The sequence below is a fragment of the Parambassis ranga genome, chromosome 1, assembly GCF_900634625.1.
Source record: "Parambassis ranga chromosome 1, fParRan2.1, whole genome shotgun sequence".
Classification (NCBI taxonomy): domain Eukaryota; kingdom Metazoa; phylum Chordata; class Actinopteri; family Ambassidae; genus Parambassis; species Parambassis ranga.
In genome coordinates, this window is record NC_041022.1 from 6,964,915 (window position 1) to 6,985,336 (window position 20,422).

The window sequence follows — 20,422 nt, forward strand, 5'->3', positions numbered from 1 at the left end:
TGATAATTCCTACACATTAGACTTATTAGACCAGTATTCTCCATCCATCATCCTCAAACCACTTATCTGGGGCCGGGTTATTATTCTCATTTAACTTTACTTAAAGGCCACCTGTTCTTTACGTAACTAAATATTAGGTACCCTAAAATGAAGTTAAGTTAAAAATTAAAAATGCTTCCATTGAGTTACAAAGCATCATCCTTACCTGATTACTGCCTTTGCCCTCTTTTAAAACAATTAACCTTAAATTCATGTGTCACTGGTTAATTTGATTGCCCACAGAGAACCTGTAGCTCACACTGCTTAGTCTGTTTATGTATGTGTGTACTGTACTTCATGCCATGACTTGCTGCCGCTGTATAACTATCAGTTCAGCTTTGATGTGTGACAGATCTGAAACAACAGGAGGACTGAGGCTCAGAGTAATGACACGACTTGAAAATAAACCACACCAACAACAAAAAAAACCCTAAACAATAGACCCCGCCTCCCTCACCTCGCTCTGAAATCCCTTTCTGCTCTCTCTGACCATATATGGTAGGAAATTACACCAAAAGCAGATTGGTGGATGGGACACAAAGTGCAGGTAGACACTTGGTCTTCTGTTGTATGAGCTGTGGAGACTCTATAGGATCATGGCTGTAAGTCTAAAATATATCTGAGCCCATATTGTGGTTTTTGTCTGAAAACACGGACCCCTTCTTGTGGTTTGCATGTTTGCACAGATAAAGCTGACCTGTCACTCAAACGGTTTCAACGTAAATACATGAACACACTCTGTGTACATGTTGTTTTTACCATCGATTCTTCGGCGCTGTGACATCTTATGTGGTTTCGTATCATGTTTCCATCTCGGACACATCAGCAGTGACACACCCCTGCTCCTGTTGCAGGTACAGACGACGCTCTGCATTCCTACACACACACACACACACACACTTATATCTTAGTCAGAGATCAGCCTGCAATAAGGATGTGTGTATACTACTCATGTCTGTGTCATTCACAGAATGTGAATCTGTTCCTCATTTGGTTTTGATATTTTAAGTGTCTTATATTTCCTTATGTTAGGTTTAGAAATACTAATAGGTCAAAATGTGTGTGTTTCATTCTGTTATTTGCACAATTTAACTTTAAAGTAGCTTTTAAAAAAAAGTTTTTGTATAGAAAACTGAAATTCACGGGTTTTTACGTGCGGCTCTTGAACGCAGCACACGGTGCCGGACGGGAGAGGCGGAGGGGGGGCGGGGCCTGTGACTTACCTGCGAAAAATAAAACTGGGTAGATCAGAGCGGCGCCGACCGTCCGTCCTCACCGAGCCACATCTGAGCAGCTGGACCGGCTGAAGTCGCAGAGAGTCTGCTGAAAAACACCCCGAAGAGGCAGGAGGCTAAAAAAAACCACAATTAACAACAACCTGAGCAGTTCTTACTTCTGTGCTGTCGAGCAGGACTGTGCGGCTGCTGCTGCAAACACGGACACAGAGAAAAGCTCACCTCCAGTGCCTGCTGCTGAAAACCAGGTGTGTTCTCTCTCTTTTCTTCCTCTGTAGACACACGGAGCTCCAAAACTATGTGAAGAGATTTAAGAAAAATAAGCTATGAGTTAATTTTTCTGTAATTCTTGGGATGAGAAACACCTGGCCAGGTGTTCTCAGCTCTTTAAACCTGCGCATGCTCACTTTTTAGTGGGGGAATATTAATGTTGGAAAAAAAAAGTGGTTGATAACTCAGACTCAGCCACTTTGATGCACTTCTAACACCGGTTTAACCAGTAATCAGACACTGATGTGGTCACTTCAGGTGTACATGAGCAGCTGTGAGGTTTAACCACTATTTAGCAGGAAATAATAATAATAATAATATATGCAGGGCAGGAAAAACAGGTGGTGTGAAAATTCATGATTTAATCTCATGGTTTAGAGTTCAGTGTCTGTTTGATTTGGTTTAATTTTGTTAAACACACCCAGCTGCAGTGTGTGTGTGTGTGTCTGTGTGTGTGTGTCTACCCTTAGGGTACAAAATTGGCAGGCAGTTAAAAGAAACAGCGCTGAGTAGCTGCTGTCTGTCATGAGTTATCAACACGATCTAGGCATGACTTTGTAGAATTGTGTTCCTCTTTTGATTCAGCTGCAGGAACGCCCTCCTCATGAGAACTGCTGTTAAACACAAACATCTGATCATTAACGTGTTGACTTTACTTCTGCTTCTCCGCTCGCCCTGCTCTTTTCTCCCAGGCCATTAAGAAATCAAACATCTTTTCGCTGTCTACACTCACGCTTTTAACTAATCCCTGATGTCAGAGCCACAGCATTGTGGAGCTCCCATCAGGCTGCAGGTGGCAGGGCTTGTGTGTGTGTGTGTCTGTGTGTGTGTGTTAGGTAAGAGAGGTCTGCATAAAGCTGGGATTGACTAACAGCCAAGAACAAGAGAGGGCAGGAGGGTGGAGAGGATGCCGAAAACGTGCCGAAGCACACCAGAGATTAGACTAGTCCGCTCAGACAATGGGGTGGTTTGAAGTTGATCCTGACCCTGCAGTAGGTTTGCAGAATTTTGATTTTAATCAATACAGATTGACACGCATCAATACAGAAGCAAAGATGTGAAGATTGAAGAGACTCGTTTTGAAACTCTGTGACAAAATCTGCATCTGTTTGTGCAACTTCCTGAGGAAGTTAGCCCATGGTCGGCTTTAACAGAGAAGCACATACATGTGAATGTCACAAGTTTTTCGTCCACTCTAAATATGTCTACTTCATCTTCATTCGAAGAAATGTCTGTGTGTTCCTCTTCCTCCCCCACTGGTCTTCAAGAGTCTGAGCACATAATGAACTTAAGTGAGACACAGATGACACCTTCTGTACTTATCCCTTTATCCCTCGCTCTGTAAACACACACACACACACACACTATCTGTGTATTTATCTCTCTCCGCACACACACACAAACAAAAGCTCCATTATTTGAACAATGTTGCAGCACAGAGGAGTCTGTGATGAGTCTATCATTCAGGATCCTCATTAAATCATTAGAGGCGTCCCTATCAGCATGTGTCCACGGAGTGTGTTTACTTAAAGTGATAATCCACTCACATGTCCTCATGTTTATTTGGTCACTAATTAGTTTTGGGACTTGTCCACACACACATATTTTCATGCACTTTGTCCACACGCAAACACAAAAGGTGGAAACAGCTGTGATCTCACAGTGTACGAGCACCAAACGTCTTAAGAAAACTCTGCACGTTTACTCATACAGGGTCAGTTACTCTGCAACTAGATGGAGACGACCCACAGAACCGATCCAGGCTTTAAGGCCACGATCATGTTTTTTTTTAATCTACTGTTAGCTTGCCACTTTGCTGGCTACACTTTAATTGTGTTTCATTTTTTTATATATTAGTCCAGCTGTTCGTGGTGGATACGTTGACTGACAGACAGCATTTACAGTGTTGCTGCACAGATATTGAAGTGTTTTATTTTTTATATGAAATGATAAAGCTTTGTAAACAGTTTTTCTGTAACGTCGTCGCTTTCCCACGTCATGACCTGTTACACATCATTCAGAAACAGACCTCGGAGTGTGCTGTTTAATGACTTGTCAGTGCTTGATATTACTCAGCACGTATACAGATGAAATCAGAATCCTGATGATGGCGTGTTATCTCCTTTTTAGGTCATTTTTCTTGTAATGCGGGTCTGAGTATTTCTTCAGGGTGTGGTCGGGGGAATAATGACATTTCTCTCTTTGCCCGGACTTGCTCCAACATTCCTTTTCTGCCTCCTCTTCACCAACCTGCACAGGACTTTTTTTTTTTTTACATGTAGCTGTAGGCTTTAAATACACAGAGCTGAATGATAATTATAATAGCTATGGAGAGGGTCATGGATAATGAGCAGGAGTTGGGAATTTGTGGAATTCTGTGTAATGAGCTGGTGCGGAAGGAATGTGGGTCAGGCGGGGAATAAAGGATGGACAGGTAGAAGGAGAAGAAGAGGGAAAGTACAGCTGAGAGTGTAAAGTAAAACAACATCTGGCTTATTCTCTCCTGCTGCCTGTTTTGACCAGCTTCAGGTTCACAGTAGGACATGCATGCAAAAAAAAAGCAGCTGTTGTTGCACAGAGGCGGAACCTCCTGTTGATGTACATCATCACCTCAGTTGTCATGTTTGTGTGAGCAAAAGTCACACAATTAGCTGTGCAGAGGGACAGACAACACCTGAAGTCAAAATATCCACCATCCTGTTGCTCCATGTTTTGGTGCGATAGACCGGCATGATGAGCCACACCCATGTCCACACATATATTCGACCAAGCTGCGTCTATGTGCTTTTGTTTTGAGTTTTTTCAAAGGCTTCAATCATTCTCTTTTTCTGCCCCGAAGCTACCATGACGGACGCAGACAAGTTCCTGTATGGGGACCGCAGCACCATGAACAACCCTCTGGCTCAGGCTGACTGGGCCACTAAAAAGCTGGTGTGGGTCCCCAGTGAGAAGCTGGGCTTTGAGGCTGGTTCTGTCAAAGAGGAGCAGGGAGACGAGTGTGTGGTGGAGCTGACGGACTCTGGCAAAAAGGTAGATTTCTTCTTGATAGTTAAAATTCAACTGTATAAATCCTGTTTATAATTCCTGGATCATGCCTGGATCAGGACTCTGCAGCTGACTTGTTTCATGTGAATCTCAGGTGAAGGTAAACAAAGATGACATTCAGAAGATGAACCCTCCCAAGTTCAACAAGGTGGAGGACATGGCGGAGCTCACCTGCCTGAATGAGGCCTCCGTGCTGCACAACCTCAAAGAGAGATACTACTCTGGACTCATCTATGTGAGTCTGGGTGGATCCATGCGTGTGTGTGTGCGCTTGTTTATTTAGCAACAGGTTAAATGTGTGTTTGCACAGATTCATATTACAGATTTTTATTTGTTTTTTTTTTTTGGTTGCAAGTAATTGCGTGACACTGATGCTCCTTTTTACCCGTCAGACATACTCCGGCCTTTTCTGTGTGGTGGTTAACCCGTATAAGTACCTGCCCATCTACAGCGAGGACATCGTTAACATGTACAAGGGCAAGAAGAGACACGAGATGCCCCCTCACATCTACGCCATCACTGACACGGCCTACAGAAGCATGATGCAGGGTACAGCAGATGTGTTTTTTTTTTTTGTGGATTGAACAGCCAATAGATTGATTGTTTCAGTGCCACGCTGCATTCATGCCTCACAGTTACACACAACCTGCACAATGCAGAGTTTCACATGTGAATTTCTGTTGTGTCAGATCTGTTCCTAATTCTCATTTTCTGCTTCCTCTGACAGATCGGGAGGATCAGTCCATCCTCTGCACGTATGTCTCTCTTACACTGACATGACAAACTGTGAAAGTTGCTACACTACGAAAGAATTGAAGGCTAAATGCTAATGTTTCCCTGGTGCACCTTTTAATGCAGCAGCAGTCAATTAGCTTAGCATAGGAACACTATAACTGCAGTTTCATACAGTAACATCAGAAATCTAAAAAAATACTCTGATCTTTGTTATGAATGAATGGTAGATGATTATCTTTTCATTTAGAAATGAAACCAGAGTTTATCCTTGGTGTTGGAAAGCTTGTGTTTTGGCTTAAATCTTTTTGTCTTTTATCATTTCTGCAGGGGGGAATCAGGAGCAGGAAAAACAGAGAATACTAAGAAAGTCATCCAGTATCTTGCACATGTGGCCTCTTCCTTCAAGTCCAAGAAAGACCAGGTCAGTAATGGCCTGCTGTTGCTGCTGTTGTTTCTCATTTCTAACATTTAAAGATGGGAACATGAGGGGAACATGGTCGTCCATCTGATTATAATGTAGCTCAGACAAGCTGTGTGGCGACTGAACATTCCTGTTTCAGGCCTTGACGTGCCCGCCTCACCTCTGCAATGTACTGTGTGTCTGTGTGTGTGTGTGTGTCTGTGTGTGTGTGTCTGTCTGTGTGTGTCTGTGTGTGTGTGTCTGTGTGTGTGTCACTGCTCTCATATGTATTATTTTTGCAAGACTCTACATGAAATGCTTTATAAATCATTTGACCTGCTTCTCAGGTGACAGCAGGTTTCCTCTGAGGTTATGTAACACTGTTGCTGATGAAGTTTGTTTCAAATGTATTAAACTGTGTGTTTTTCCACTCTACAGGGCACTGCTGTGTTGTCACATGTGAGTTCATCCACATAAGTGTCCGTACTAACAAATAATTTTAATTGTCTGTGTCTGAAAGGAAATGCATTCATGCTCGGAAGTAGAAGAAAAATAATCTCTTGGATTATTTTGAAGATGAAAGCAAAGCATTTGAAATACGACATTCTTACACGTGTAAATGTTGATACCTGAAGGACTTGTTCCTGCAGCATTTTACAAGTTCCTCTTTCTGGTAAATAACACTGCAGGCAAACGGTTAGTTTAGCACAAGTGGGACATTGGATACAGCTTACCTGCTCTGTCCAAAGTAAAAACCCCACCTATCTCTGAGCTAAGCTGTGCTGATCAGATTTCGATACTAGCAGGTCGTTTACCTTAGCATGGACATGTGGCAGAGTTTCTGTGCTCTCCGCAAAAAAACAAATGAAACTGGTATTTAACTATTCTTAGAGTTTAAAGGTCTGCAGCAGCATTGGTGCACCCAGCTTATTTATCATCCTGCGTTTCCTTTGAGGAAAAGCTTGGCTAACCTGCTTCTTGTTTTGTTGGTGTCTGCATGGAGGGAGCCTGTCATCCTGGGTTTTGGAGCTTGAGTGAGCTTTCTGCTTTGTCAGAATGTGTGTGTTAAATTCTGTGTTTTTTTCTTGTGGCTGGTTGGGCAACCATAACATCCCCCGAGGTTACTCTTTTTAATGCAGCCTGACTTGTTTTTAATGAGGTGAATAACTCATTGTTCTCTGTCTGCATTCACCAGCTACCAAAGATCTGCTGTGCTGCAAAAGATAATGCATGACTTGTGCTTGGCCAGTGCTCATCTCATCACAATAGTACACTTTGGTCTCATGATGTTTTCTCTCTTTTAAGGGTGAGCTGGAAAAGCAGCTTCTGCAAGCGAACCCCATCCTGGAAGCCTTTGGCAACGCAAAGACCGTCAAGAACGACAACTCCTCAAGATTTGTGAGCACCATCAGTGTTTGCTCCTCTATAACAATGAAATATGAATGCAACAGTTTCTTATCATAATTTGAAAAAACACTCTTTGAATAGCATGACACTGAATAATGATGATTACGTTATTGTATACTGTGTATTATGTTCAGACTTTATGTGTAGGTGCTGTATCTAAATTATATTCTTTTTTCTTTATTAAGGGAAAATTTATTAGGATCAACTTTGACGTCAATGGATACATCGTTGGAGCCAACATTGAAACCTGTATCCTTTACAAATAGACAGATGTTATTTACATCCAGTTTCTACAGTCAACAGTGCTGTTTGGACCTTTCAGAACGGTTCTATTCTAACCTTAATCACGATCATTTCTTAAGCCTAAAAGAGTCCAACCAAACTGAAAATAATGATTTATCCTCCAATCAATCCTTTAAACCCCAATGAAGAAGCCAGCCCAGCCTTTCTGAGGAGCAAACCAGTTGTGATGTTGTCCTGAAGATGCACACAGGGGACCATAGACATAAATTGAGAGTCTACACTCTGGTTCTTCACCTGGAAGAGGAGTTTTTTTTTTGGTCTCAGATGCTGGTTCAAGCCTTTTTTGCTGTGATCTTCCTGTCAGGTGGTTTGCCTTGATGCCACTCAACATGTATTTGTTCATGTCACCATTTAAGGGACAACATCCAAAGATTTATTAGGACTAGTTTTCAACAAGCTTTACTAGATGGGTTTTAGTACAGTGCTCGTGTTTGTATGCGTTTGCCCTTGACTGAGCTGTCGTCAGATCTGCTGGAGAAGTCTCGAGCCATCAGACAAGCCAAAGACGAGAGGAGCTTCCACATCTTCTACTACATGCTGACAGGCGCAGGAGACAAGCTGCGCAGTGAGCACACATCTTCTTTATTACAACACATATGTACTGGGCAGGGCAACATGAAACAAAGGCTCTTATTGTTGCCAAATAATTGCTTAAGCTTAACAGTAATGTTGAATGCGTTACAAATGGTGGAGTCAGTTTATCCCTCATGCACTGTTCGGGACATTTTTGTCCTCTGAGAGAAATTTTTCTGTTTATTTTGGCCATAACTTTGTCAATATGTGAACAAATTGAATCATCTTTGCTCAACAAGCTTAATTTTACATAAATTTTGTTAATATGATTTTAAAATTTTTCATAGGTCATAGGTAGTACACTGTGGGCAAATTTTAACCCCTTATGTGTTGTTCGGGACAAAAACGTCCCCTAACTTTAACGGTTTTAAAAATATATCAGATAAATATTTTTTTGAAATTTTTTTGCATAGACCTTTTAATTAACTTCAGTTCTAATCAACAGTAGTGAAAAAATCATTTTCCCCCAGGATTTTAACCCATTAATCACCAATTTTATAAGGGGTGGTGCTGAAAATTGGAAAAAAACACACAAAATGGCTCATTTTTAATAGAAAAGGTGAATGTGGACTGGATTTTTTTTTAACCTTTATTACAGTTTGGTCATGTCAAACATCAGTAAAAATTGACTTTATTGCATTATTAGTTTTTGCACAGCACTGGATTTTCATTTTTTCTCCCATTTTGTCCCATAGACTTACATTATAACCACATTGACTGCACAGCCATGGCACTACATAATCATGCATTCTTGATTGTTGGTGGTTTACCCTGTTGGTAGGAGGTAACATTTGTGATTTTTACAGTTAACAACTTAATGACCATATTAACTGTAAAAATTAGTAGTAGTAGGGGGAAAATTATTTTTCACTACTGTTGATTAGAACTGAAGTTAATTAAAAGGTCTATGCAAAAAAATGTCAAAAAAATATTTATCTGATATATTTTTAAAACTGTTAGGGGACGTTTTTGTCCCAAACAACATATAAGGGTAGTGTTTGCGAACAGTCCATGAGGGTTAAAGTGGAGAGGTTTGTTTTGACTGAAATGAGTTGCTGGATCAACTCTTTTGATTTCAGTTTGAGGTTAAAGCCAGGTAGAGCTGCACAGTTTCCTCTGAACGTCACGTCAAAGTCTCTTTAGCTTTGCACAAATACGCAATCACTGACACTTTCCCCTGTTCCCGTTCCAGCTGAGTTGTGTCTGGAAGATTACAAAAAGTATCGTTTCCTGTCCAACGGAAACATGACGATTGCTGGACAGCAGGACAAAGACCTGTTCACAGAAACCTTGGACGCCTTTCAGATCATGAGCATCCCGGAGGAGGAGACAATCGGTATCATCTTATTATGTTTTAACCACTGATTTTCATCATAATTACAAAGTTGCAGTTTTCCACATTATTCAGCTAAGAAGAAAACTAACATTCGTGAAGCCAGCCCAATGCTTGATCAGACTCTTGTCCTCTGGTTTTCTCTCAGGTTTGTTGAAGGTGGTGTCAGCCGTGCTGCAGCTGGGAAACATGGTTTTCAAGAAGGAGCGTAACTCTGACCAGGCGTCCCTGCCTGACGACACCGGTACACACATTTACACAAACACACACACACACGCCACCAGAACTTCTTCCTCTTTGCATGCAGTCCATCATCAACCATGATCCTCGCTTTTTACCTCCAGCTGCTCAGAAAGTGTGTCACCTGCTGGGCATCAATGTGACTGACTTCACACGAGCCATCCTGTCTCCCAGAATAAAGGTCTGCATAAAAACAATACCATCGTTTCACCATAGCCACATAGTGTGTGTGATCCACACACCTTGTTTTGTCTTAACTGGGTGTCCATGTAGTTCTAATGATTTTTCTTTTCCAGGTTGGCCGGGACTATGTCCAGAAGGCCCAGACCCAGGAGCAGGCCGAGTTTGCCGTGGAGGCTCTGGCCAAAGCGTCTTATGAGAGGATGTTCCGCTGGCTGGTTATGAGAATCAATAAGGCCCTGGACAAGACCAAGAGACAGGGAGCCTCCTTCATTGGCATCCTAGACATTGCAGGATTTGAGATCTTTGAGGTACAGATTTACAGGCTTGGGTGTCTTTTTTAATACTCCATCCTATTTTTAAGACTCTTTAACACAGGCCGCATTGAAGGCTGATTAATACAACATTAGTGCAGCATTAGGCAAAATAATCTTTTCCAAAAGGTGATTTACTAGTAGATGATGTGAATTGGTTTTGCTTATATTCAGTTACTAAGACATCACTTGATCATAGATTGTCTTCTAATTCTTTCCTACAGTTGAACTCGTTCGAGCAGCTCTGTATCAACTACACCAATGAGAAGCTTCAGCAGCTCTTCAACCACACCATGTTCGTCCTGGAGCAGGAGGAATATCAGAGGGAGGGCATCGAGTGGAGCTTCATTGACTTCGGCCTGGACTTGCAGCCCTGCATCGAGCTCATTGAAAAACCTGTACGACTTCTAAGAGCTCTCTTTCTGCCTTCACTTTTCTGTTCTGGAGTAATACTTCAGATTATTTGTTACAACACCTGCAAAAGTTACCACTCGTGTTTTCTGCAGCACATGTCCACACAGATGATCAGATCAGATACCTCTGAACAGCAGCTTGACATGTGTCCTCTTGCAGGCTGGTCCTCCAGGAATCCTGGCTCTGCTGGATGAAGAGTGCTGGTTCCCCAAAGCCACAGACAAGAGCTTTGTGGAGAAGGTGGTTCAGGAGCAGGGAACACACCCCAAGTTCCAGAAACCCAAGAAACTCAAGGATGATGCTGATTTCTGCATATTCCACTATGCTGGGAAGGTCAGATTTTTTATTTTATATTTTTCTGTTCTACAAAGCCAATGGAGGAAAACAACACTTGCTGCTGAACAGGACACAACAGTAAGACATCAGTTGACGTGTAACAGTGCTGTCTCTCCTGATGCAGGTAGACTACAAGGCAGATGAGTGGTTGATGAAAAACATGGATCCTCTGAATGAGTGTGTGGCGACTTTGCTCAATCAGTCTACAGACAAGTTCACAGCTGACTTGTGGAGAGACAGTAAGTGGTCTGAATTTACTTTGACACTTTATTCTCTTCTGGTCTGAATCACGTGATGGGTTTGTAAACCTTTCACCTGTTTACAAAGAAGGTTATAACCCCGATCAGTAAATCAATGGTGGTGACGGGTTCATACAGTAGCTTTTGGTCCTGTTATGCTTCGCTGTGTGTATGCACCTGAGCCCTTTGTTCAGAGAGAGAGAGAGAGGAAACTATCTTTTGCATGATTTTGTTTACCAGTGACACATTAGTACCGTACTTTGTTTGCCAAATGTCAGATGATAGAACCCCCTGTGGTCACAGGCTCATTGAGTATGCATCAAATCCACTCTGACATCAAAAGCTAACTCTTATTCAACATTTATTTCCTCTAACTGCAACATCAAGTAACAAAGTCAATGGAGCAGCAAAGAAACCTGCCTCTAGTTTACTTAAAGACACACTTTCACACATCATTTGTGTTCAGCACAGTTTCAAAATCAGCCTTTATTTGTTTGTTATTTTGTTTTCTGACTTGTCCTTGTGCCCCTTCACAGTGGACCGGATTGTCGGCCTGGATAAGGTGGCAGGAATGTCGGACTCCATGCACGGTGCTTTCAAAACCCGCAAAGGCATGTTCCGCACTGTGGGCCAGCTGTACAAGGAGCAGCTGAGTAACCTTATGGCCACACTGAGGAACACCAACCCCAACTTTGTCCGCTGCATCATCCCCAACCACGAGAAGAAGGTACAACACAAAGAAAACCACATTAACAGTATTTATCAATGCTGCAGTCGCAGTTAAGGAAAAAAATGGAGCGATACGTTGACATGGACAATTCTTTTGTTTTCCCGTTTCAGGCTGGTAAACTGGAGTCTCACCTGGTTCTGGACCAGCTGAGGTGTAATGGAGTCTTGGAGGGAATTCGCATCTGTAGACAGGGTTTCCCCAACCGCATCGTCTTCCAGGAGTTCAGACAGAGGTGACATACAGCAGATTTATTTGCATATAGAACATATAGCATTTAGCATGTTTGAACTGCAAGACTAGATGGTGACACTAAATCACAGCCACTGCAGTGAATGTCTCTGTACATATTTGTCTGTCTCTTAGGTATGAGATCCTAACTCCTAATGCCATTCCAAAGGGATTCATGGATGGTAAACAAGCCTGTGTGCTCATGGTAAGAGCAACCAACAGGTTGAGTTGCAGCAGTCATCACAAGAGGATGAAATGCATCACTGTGTCTTCTTCCTTCCTTCCTTCCTTCCTTCCTTCCTTCCTTCCTTCCTTCCTTCTATGTCAGATTAAAGCCCTGGAACTGGACCCAAATCTGTACCGTATTGGCCAGAGTAAAGTCTTCTTCAGAGCTGGAGTGCTGGCCCACCTGGAGGAGGAGAGAGACATGAAGATCACTGATGTGATCATCAGCTTCCAGGCCTGGTGCAGAGGATATGTGGCCCGCAAGTATGACGGATTTTAGTCATTTTACACATCACATTAAAAATCTGTTACTCAATAGGAAATCTACTCTGATCTAATCTTTATTTTTTGTTATTATTAATCCAGAGCGTTTACCAAGAGACAGCAGCAGCTGACAGCCATGAAAGTGATCCAGAGAAACTGTGCAGCTTATCTCAAACTCAGGAACTGGCAGTGGTGGAGGCTTTTCACCAAGGTAAGAGTGTGGATGTCAGCTGGTGCAGATTCAACCAGTATACATGTGCATGAGTGACCATCCCGAACTGAGCATAAATGTCATTTCTGAATCTGTCCATCACATAGAAATCAGTCTGCAGCCTTTCTTGGTTATGTTCAAAAAGTAAACGACACACAAAGTTTTCCCAATATTTGTGGCACTCAAGTAGCAAGTCTGAATCATTGTGAAAATTGTGCCACAAAATAAATACTTGACTCATTAGACTAAATTAGAAAGTCACCTTTTGTTTATACAATTTTGGGTCATTTTTTTCCTCCAGGTGAAGCCCCTGCTGCAGGTGTCTCGGCAGGAGGAGGAAATGCTGGCCAAAGAAGAGGAGCTGGTAAAGGTGAAGGAGAGACAAGTGCAGGCTGAAGAGCAGCTCAAAGAATACGAGACCAAGCAGAAACAGGTGAGAGTCACAGTGAAGTCTCTAAATGGAAACAATTTTTGTGATGCAGCTGTGAGACCCCTGCTCTGATTCTTCTCTTTTAGCTGAATGCTGAGAAGCTGGCTCTTCAGGAGCAACTCCAGGCGGAGACAGAGCTCTGCGCAGAGGCTGAGGAGATGAGAGCCCGCCTAGCCGCTAAGAAGCAGGAGTTGGAGGAGATCCTACATGACCTGGAGTCTCGCCTGGAGGAGGAGGAGGAGAGGGTCACTCAGATGCAAACGGAGAGAAAGAAGATGCAGCAAAACATCACGGTCAGTGAAGTGCTGATCGAAATACATGTTCAATAGATTTAATGTCATGTAATCAAGTGACTGAACTATAGTCATACAAGAGAAGAACAAGATACAAGATACCTCTTTAATTAGATATAAGGACCCCTGATATTTGTATGAATACTTGATGGCAGTGTTTGCATTGATTTGATTTGGTTTTGTAATATTGTTCAATAACCTCCATTTGACCCAGTTAGCAAAGCTAATGTGAATTGCTCACATGTCCATGATGAAACCCCACTGCACCATTCCTACTGACCACTAGAGGCACAAGGGTCCGATTGAACCTGCTTGCAGCTTCTTCTTCTTCTTCTTCTTCTTCAATTATTAACCTTGCATATTGTCTGTGTTGTTAATCCAGGAGCTGGAGCAGCAGCTGGACGAAGAGGAAGCAGCCAGACAGAAGCTTCAGATGGAGAAGGTCACCACAGATGCCAAACTGAAGAAACTAGAGGAGGACGTCATGGTGCTGGATGACCAGAACAGCAAGCTTAACAAGGTCTGGTACAGCCTGTAGAGAAGAATGTGTTTTTATAACAAAACAAATGAAATCAAAGTGACTGATTGCTAAATGTTATTCTTTTTTTTTAACCTCAGGAGAAAAAACTGTTGGAGGAGAGGATCTCTGAGTTTACCACCAACCTGGCTGAGGAGGAAGAGAAGTCCAAAAGCTTGCAGAAACTCAAGAATAAACATGAAGCTATGATCACAGATTTGGAAGGCAAGTGGTCGTGTCTAATTTGTTTGTAATTCTTTTCATTTAATCTGCTGTAAACTCAGTTGTTTATATTATTTTTGTTTTTAACACAGATCGTCTGAGAAAAGAAGAGAAGTTGCGTCAGGAGCTGGAGAAGAACCGTCGTAAACTTGAGGGGGACTCCACTGAGCTGCATGACCAGATTGCAGACCTTCAGGCCCAGATCGCTGAACTCCGTGCTCAGCTGGCCAAGAAGGAAGAGGAACTCCTCGCTGCCCTGGCCAGGTTAGACCAGTATTCTGTGCTCTTTTGTTTTTTACTTGCATCAAATGTGGTTTAATTGTCTTCTTTCTCATTTCTTCTGTTTATTTAACTACCAGGATTGAGGAGGAGGCTGCAGCAAAGAACACAGCCCAGAAGAAGATCAGGGAGCTGGAGGCCCAGATCTCTGAGCTTCAGGAGGACTTGGAGCTGGAAAGGCAGGCACGTTCCAAGGCTGAGAAGAACCGCAGGGATCTGAGTGAGGAACTTGAGGCCCTCAAGACTGAGCTGGAGGATACCTTGGATTCCACTGCAGCACAGCAGGAGCTGAGGTAACAGTCAGACCTGTGTAGTCATAAAGAATACTGTTTTGTGTCTGTACTGAATTGATTTGACTTGACTTCTCTCTCTTTGTTTATCTTCTGTCTTCAGAACTAAGCGAGAGACAGAGGTTGCCCAGCTGAAGAAGACACTGGATGAGGAGGCAAAGGTTCATGAGCAGCAAATGGCTGACATGAGACAAAAGCACAATCAGGCATTTGAGGAGATCAATGAGCAGCTGGAGCAGGCCAAAAGGGTAACGGATATCAGAAATAAAAAAGGTGCTGCCAAACATCTCAAGAGCAACCGTAACATGATTCTCATGCATTGCTCCTGCAGAACAAGGCATCCGTGGAGAAAGCCAAGCAGGCCCTGGAGAGCGAGTGGAACGAGCTGCAGATTGAGGTCAAGAATTTGACACAGAGCAAAGGAGACTCTGAACACCGTCGCAAGAAGGCTGAAACCCAGCTTCAAGAGTTGCAGGTCAAATTTGGAGAAAGTGAGCGACATAGGCATGAGGTCGCTGAAAAAATGGCCAAGATGCAGGTATGGATGGAGCGCTGCCTGTCTGAGATGAAGAGGCTCATTGGATGGATGAAGAAAATGTGGTTTAATCTTCTCATTTATTGTTTCTATCATTTTTCTAGTCTGAGCTGGAAAACGTGAATGGCCTTTTGAGTAAGGCAGAGGGCAAAAACATCAAATCCAGCAAGGACCTGTCGTCCGTAGAGTCTCAACTTCAGGATGCACAGGTACACAAACGTTTGTGTGTCTATCACTACCATAGCACACAAGTAAATGAATATGCATCAAAAATTGCACTCAATACAGATTTTACCTTTTTACAGTGCAAATCTTGCCACAATTTAAACAAATGTCTGCTGACAATCATTTCCTCAAGGTGTGATATTATTTTCTTACTGAACTCCAGGGGTTGCTTCAAGAGGAGACTCGTCAGAAGCTCGCCCTCTCCACCCGCCTGAGGCAGATAGAAGATGAGCAGAACAGCCTGAAGGAGTTGCTGGAGGAGGAGGAGGAGAGCAAGAAGAATGTGGAGAAGCAGGTGTCCACTCTGCAGGCGCAGGTCTGTCCACAGTTCTTCAATGTTAAAATGAGAAACTAATAACATAAAACATCAGAAAAACCAGAACACATCCTTACAGACCATCCTCTTTTTTTTTGTTCTTTTTTCAGCTAGCAGAGATGAAGAAGAAGCTGGAGCAGGAGGCCTTGTCATTGGAGGGAGCAGATGAGGGCCGCAAGAAGGTCCAGCGAGAGATGGAGAGCATTACGCAGCAGCTGGAGGAGAAGACGGCAGCTTACGACAAGATGGACAAGACGAAAACCCGCTTGCAGCAGGAGCTGGATGACCTCTTGGTGGACCAAGACAACCTGAGGCAGATTGTGTCAAACCTGGAAAAGAAGCAGAAGAAGTTTGATCAGGTTCATTTTGTTATTTCTGTTTTATTTTTGTTTTTGTTATAAAGTTCCTCTTGGATTATCTGGAACACATTTTTATCATCTCTCTTCTTTCCTTAGATGCTGGCAGAGGAGAAAACTATCTCTACTCAGTATGCTGAGGAGCGTGACAAGGCCGAGGCTGAAGCCAGGGAGAAGGAAACTCGAGCACTGACACTGGCCCGTGAGCTGGAGGCCATGACAGACCTGAAAGATGAATTGGACCGGGCCAATAAACTGCTCAAAGCAGAGATGGAAGACTTGGTCTCCTCCAAGGATGATGTTGGCAAGAGTGTAAGAGAAAATGCCGTTGTCTGAATAAAGAGAAATGAACTGAATTACAGTATTCGCTCAGCAGAGTTTTACAGTTCTTCCTATTGCGCTCCTCGTCGGCAGGTTCATGAGTTGGAGAGGTCAAAGCGTGCTGTGGAGCAGCAGCTGGAGGAGATGAGAGTTCAGCTGGAGGAGCTGGAGGATGAGCTGCAGGCCACAGAAGATGCCAAACTGCGTCTGGAGGTCAACATGCAGGCCATGAAGGCCCAGTTTGACCGAGACCTGCAGGCCAGAGACGAGCAGGGAGAGGAGAGGAGGAAGCAGCTTGTCAAACAGGTTCATTTTTTTAACAAACCATCATTCAGTTTAGATCTCGAATAATAACTGACATTTTCATTAAAAAAAAATATATTTTCCGCTGATTCAGGTGCGTGAGATGGAGGTCGAGCTGGAAGATGAACGCAGGCAGCGTTCTCAGGCTCTCTCATCCAAAAAGAAGCTGGAGCTGGACCTGGCAGAGCTTGAAACCCAGATTGATGCTGCCAACAAGGGACGAGAGGAGGCATTCAAACAGCTGAAAAAACTACAGGTCTCTCACACACACACACAGGAGTACTGATTTTGCATAACTGAAACCTCTGCTTTGACTGTGAAATTACACTGAACTGAAACAAAGACAAATAAAACAAATAACTGCAGCTTCATATCACTTTCACATCAGAACGGTGTTCAGTTACGCGTGTCACCTTCTAGACAGAGTCAGCAATTTGGAGTGTAATTACTTTGTTTGGAGTCTAACCTCAGCCCTGATGTTTGCATGTCCATGCTTCAGGCCCAAATGAAAGATCAGACAAGAGAGCTGGATGAGCTCCGTTTGTCCAGAGATGAAGCCGTCAACGGAGCCAAGGAAACTGAGAAGAAGCTTAAGACCTTGGAGGCAGACGCTTTGCACTTCCAGGAGGTATGAAACCATGGATCTATAAAATATGTTTTAGTTAATTTACCATCAACTACAAGATTTTTTTATGGTGTGCATTTATGTATTGTATAAATTTGAGCTTTTAGGTCAGCTTCTGTAGACTTTTCCAACGATTTGTGTTCCCTCAAGGATCTGGCCACTGCTGAGAGGCTGAAGAGACAAGTTCAGACCGAGAGAGACGAGCTCCAGGATGAGATTAACAGCAGCAACTCCAAGAAGTATGAACCAGTGTCTGCAGAATGTGTATTGTGATACAGATACTCACATGTATTTGTGCCTATAAATGGTACAGAAGCTTATTAGTATCATAGGAGTTGCAGTCTGTGACTGTGCTAAAGCAGGGCAACAAAATCTGCATGTGTATCCTAGTACGTTAACCATCACGTGTCCTTTCTTTACTTGTCGTCAGCGCTTTGCTAGCAGACGAGAAGCGCAGGCTGGAGGCTCGTATCACCCAGCTGGAAGAGGAGATGGAGGAGGAACACGTCAACACTGAAATGGTCAATGATCGTCTGAAGAGGACCACGCTGCAGGTAAAGACAAGCATCAGCATCTGTGGACGTAGCCTTTAATTATTTACCTTCTTTGTGACTTAAACAGCATGTGTGTTGTGTGTCTGACATTAGTCGGAACAGCTGACCACTGAGCTGGCTGCTGAGCGCAGCTCCTCCCAGCGGCTGGAGGGAGCTCGATCCCAGCTGGAGCGCCAAAACAAGGAGTTGAAACTGAAACTGCAGGAACTTGAGGGGACCATTAAGTCAAAGTACAAGTCTACAGTCACCACCCTGGAGGCCAAGATCGCTCAGCTGGAAGAACAGCTTGACTTGGAGTCCAAGTACGTGGCAGTGAAATGGCTGTGGTCCAAGTAAACATGTGTTTCGTTGGTTTCCTCGCAGCAGTTTGCCTTTGCTTCTGATTTCAGGGAGCGCCAGCAGGCCACCAGGCTGACCAGGCGGACGGAAAAGAAGCTGAAGGAGGTGATGCTGCAAGTGGACGATGAAAGACGCAACACAGATCAATTCAAGGATCAGGTACTCGTGTCATTTCACTTTGAATCAAAGAGAGAAATGAGTCGGTGTCATATTTCCTATAGTGTGTTTGTTGTAGCGCTGGTTCCTGCATTGATGTTCTTAAAGTGAAATCCTTTCCCTGTCTCTGCAGGTGGAGAAGACAAACATCCGAATGCGTCAGCTGAAGCGTCAGCTTGAGGAGACGGAGGAGGAGCTGACGAGAGCCAACACCTACCGCAGGAAGCTGCAGAGGGAGCTGGAGGATGCCACCGAGTCTGCAGATGCCATGAACCGCGAAGTCAGCACTCTGAAGAGCAAGCTCAAGTAAAGGCGGTCGGACATTTTTTATTAATCAAAGGGCTGTTAGTTCATAGTGTGTGATATTTTTTAATTTCAGAGAGTTTTGCTGAGTCAGAGAGAATTGCTGAGAGTAGAGCACTTCATAACTTAAAGGGGAGCTAAATCAGTTTTACAGTTAACCTTTTAAAGCAGATGTAAGAACACTGATTGTTTTAATAGTTAAGACTAACATTGTTTTAGCTGCTAGCTGCACTGTAGCCAGATGTGTTAGTAGGAAGTGGCTCTGGTTTTTAGATATTGAACTTAACGTTGACTACATGTAAAAGAAGCAGATGAGCTGTTGCTTCGAAACATCACCAGTCCCAAAAGTGTCAAGCCAAATGTAAGTTTTTATCACTGCTGAATGTGTCTCTTGACTGTGTTTTCATTTGTCTTAAAGACGCGGAGACCTGCCTTTCAACATGCGACGCACCTTGAATCGCAGTGGCCTGGACAGCGATGAAGATGCGGATGTGTCAGCTGAGACATCTGAGCCTGCAGCTGAGTGAAGAGAGGACGAAGAAGAAAACAAATATTTTTATGACCAGTCGACATGCAAAAAAAAAAGAAAGTAAAACGCAGAGAGTTTAGCCTCATATTCCCCTTGTTACGCTGCATTATAGTCGGCCAAATCTCATTCACCCGAGTGGATGTAAGCCATGTGTTTCTACAAAGGTATTAAGCTATTTTTCTACTTCATTGGTATATTATATGAAACATGGTTGCTCTGGTAAGAAGCCCTCTCACTCTATTTGGGCGTGCTGGTACTGTTCAGGGAATACACTGGTCATTTTACAGTTGTGTTGCACACTGGGACTTTCACTGCAGCTACAAACCATAGGTCACGTTTGCTGGTGTCAGTATAAATCTGTATCTACTGTACCCACCCCCCCCCCCTTTTCACTGTGTTATTACCTCAATGCCAACTCGACAGAATACACCAGACTAGAAACATGTTCAGGTTGTGGTGAGGGTAAATCGCAGTAGTAGTGTTGGTTGACCAAACTTCTGTCACTGCTTTTACACTTTAATATCGGTGGTGGTCGTCATGTAGAAGCTCACTGTACGTTTTCAGCTTTGCTTTGCACAATAAAAAAGGGTTTCTATCAGCACGTTAGTGTAGCAGCGTATTTTCGGTGAATATTCTAAAAACTAAAACTATATTAATAAAGACATATATATGATGCCAACACTGTAAGGCAAGTCTACATTTTATAAAATGCCTTAATGCAATAAATTGACATAATATTAAAAGCGTTTGACTTCTTTATCACGTTTGTGTGTTTCAATTTGTGCATGTGTTTCTCTACTCCTCATCCCATACTCCCACACATGCCTCCAGTTCTGGTGTAATAACCTCTGCAGCCACTAGGAGGCACTAGCAAGACATTAAAACAGGTAATATCCAGTCACCTGTCAGTGATTAGAGCTCCAGGAATGGAAAAATACATCAATTAATTATAATTTAAAAAAAATCTAAAATGATATCTGAAACATCTAAAATTAATACTTCACCATGCAGCTGGACTTTTTAATTGTGTAGTTATGAGTTAATTTATATTCCTTGTTGATTTAGACATAATGTATGTTGTTTGAACTGCATTTTGTGTTTATATTTA

At 43.0% G+C, this 20,422-nt stretch overlaps 1 protein-coding gene across 2 annotated transcripts; it reads left to right on the top strand.

Annotated features, from left to right (window-relative positions):
* The first annotated feature begins 1,279 nt into the window (after positions 1 to 1,279).
* Positions 1,280 to 19,324, top strand: myh9a (myosin, heavy chain 9a, non-muscle). Of its 2 annotated transcripts, none has more exons than XM_028411396.1 (43): positions 1,280 to 1,522; positions 4,384 to 4,574; positions 4,684 to 4,824; positions 4,982 to 5,138; positions 5,317 to 5,344; positions 5,652 to 5,745; positions 6,163 to 6,183; positions 7,030 to 7,122; positions 7,317 to 7,380; positions 7,901 to 7,999; positions 9,200 to 9,343; positions 9,489 to 9,584; positions 9,685 to 9,761; positions 9,877 to 10,071; positions 10,299 to 10,472; positions 10,648 to 10,821; positions 10,949 to 11,063; positions 11,600 to 11,790; positions 11,904 to 12,025; positions 12,157 to 12,226; positions 12,350 to 12,510; positions 12,613 to 12,721; positions 13,023 to 13,154; positions 13,238 to 13,444; positions 13,827 to 13,964; positions 14,063 to 14,186; positions 14,276 to 14,447; positions 14,543 to 14,755; positions 14,856 to 15,000; positions 15,084 to 15,290; positions 15,392 to 15,496; positions 15,676 to 15,828; positions 15,939 to 16,187; positions 16,284 to 16,496; positions 16,599 to 16,811; positions 16,903 to 17,064; positions 17,308 to 17,436; positions 17,584 to 17,672; positions 17,864 to 17,987; positions 18,081 to 18,289; positions 18,377 to 18,485; positions 18,616 to 18,797; positions 19,204 to 19,324. In XM_028411396.1, the coding sequence occupies exons 2-42, from the start codon at positions 4,389 to 4,391 to the stop codon at positions 18,790 to 18,792; spliced, it is 5,781 nt and encodes a 1,926-aa protein (XP_028267197.1). In that variant the 5' UTR covers positions 1,280 to 1,522; positions 4,384 to 4,388; the 3' UTR covers positions 18,793 to 18,797; positions 19,204 to 19,324. The 2 variants fall into 2 exon arrangements, with proteins under 2 accessions (XP_028267197.1, XP_028266398.1); XM_028410597.1 differs by having other exon boundaries at positions 18,616 to 18,788.
* Positions 19,325 to 20,422: the final 1,098 nt, after the last annotated feature.

Excerpts from the sequence above, each read along its gene's own strand:
- myh9a (XM_028410597.1), top strand. The coding sequence starts at position 4,389 with ATGACGGACGCAGACAAGTTCCTGTATGGGGACCGCAGCACCATGAAC. Across the intron at positions 8,000-9,199 it reads CGCAGGAGACAAGCTGCGCA|CTGAGTTGTGTCTGGAAGAT; the intron begins GTGAGCACACAT and ends TTCCCGTTCCAG. Across the intron at positions 11,064-11,599 it reads AGCTGACTTGTGGAGAGACA|TGGACCGGATTGTCGGCCTG; the intron begins GTAAGTGGTCTG and ends GCCCCTTCACAG.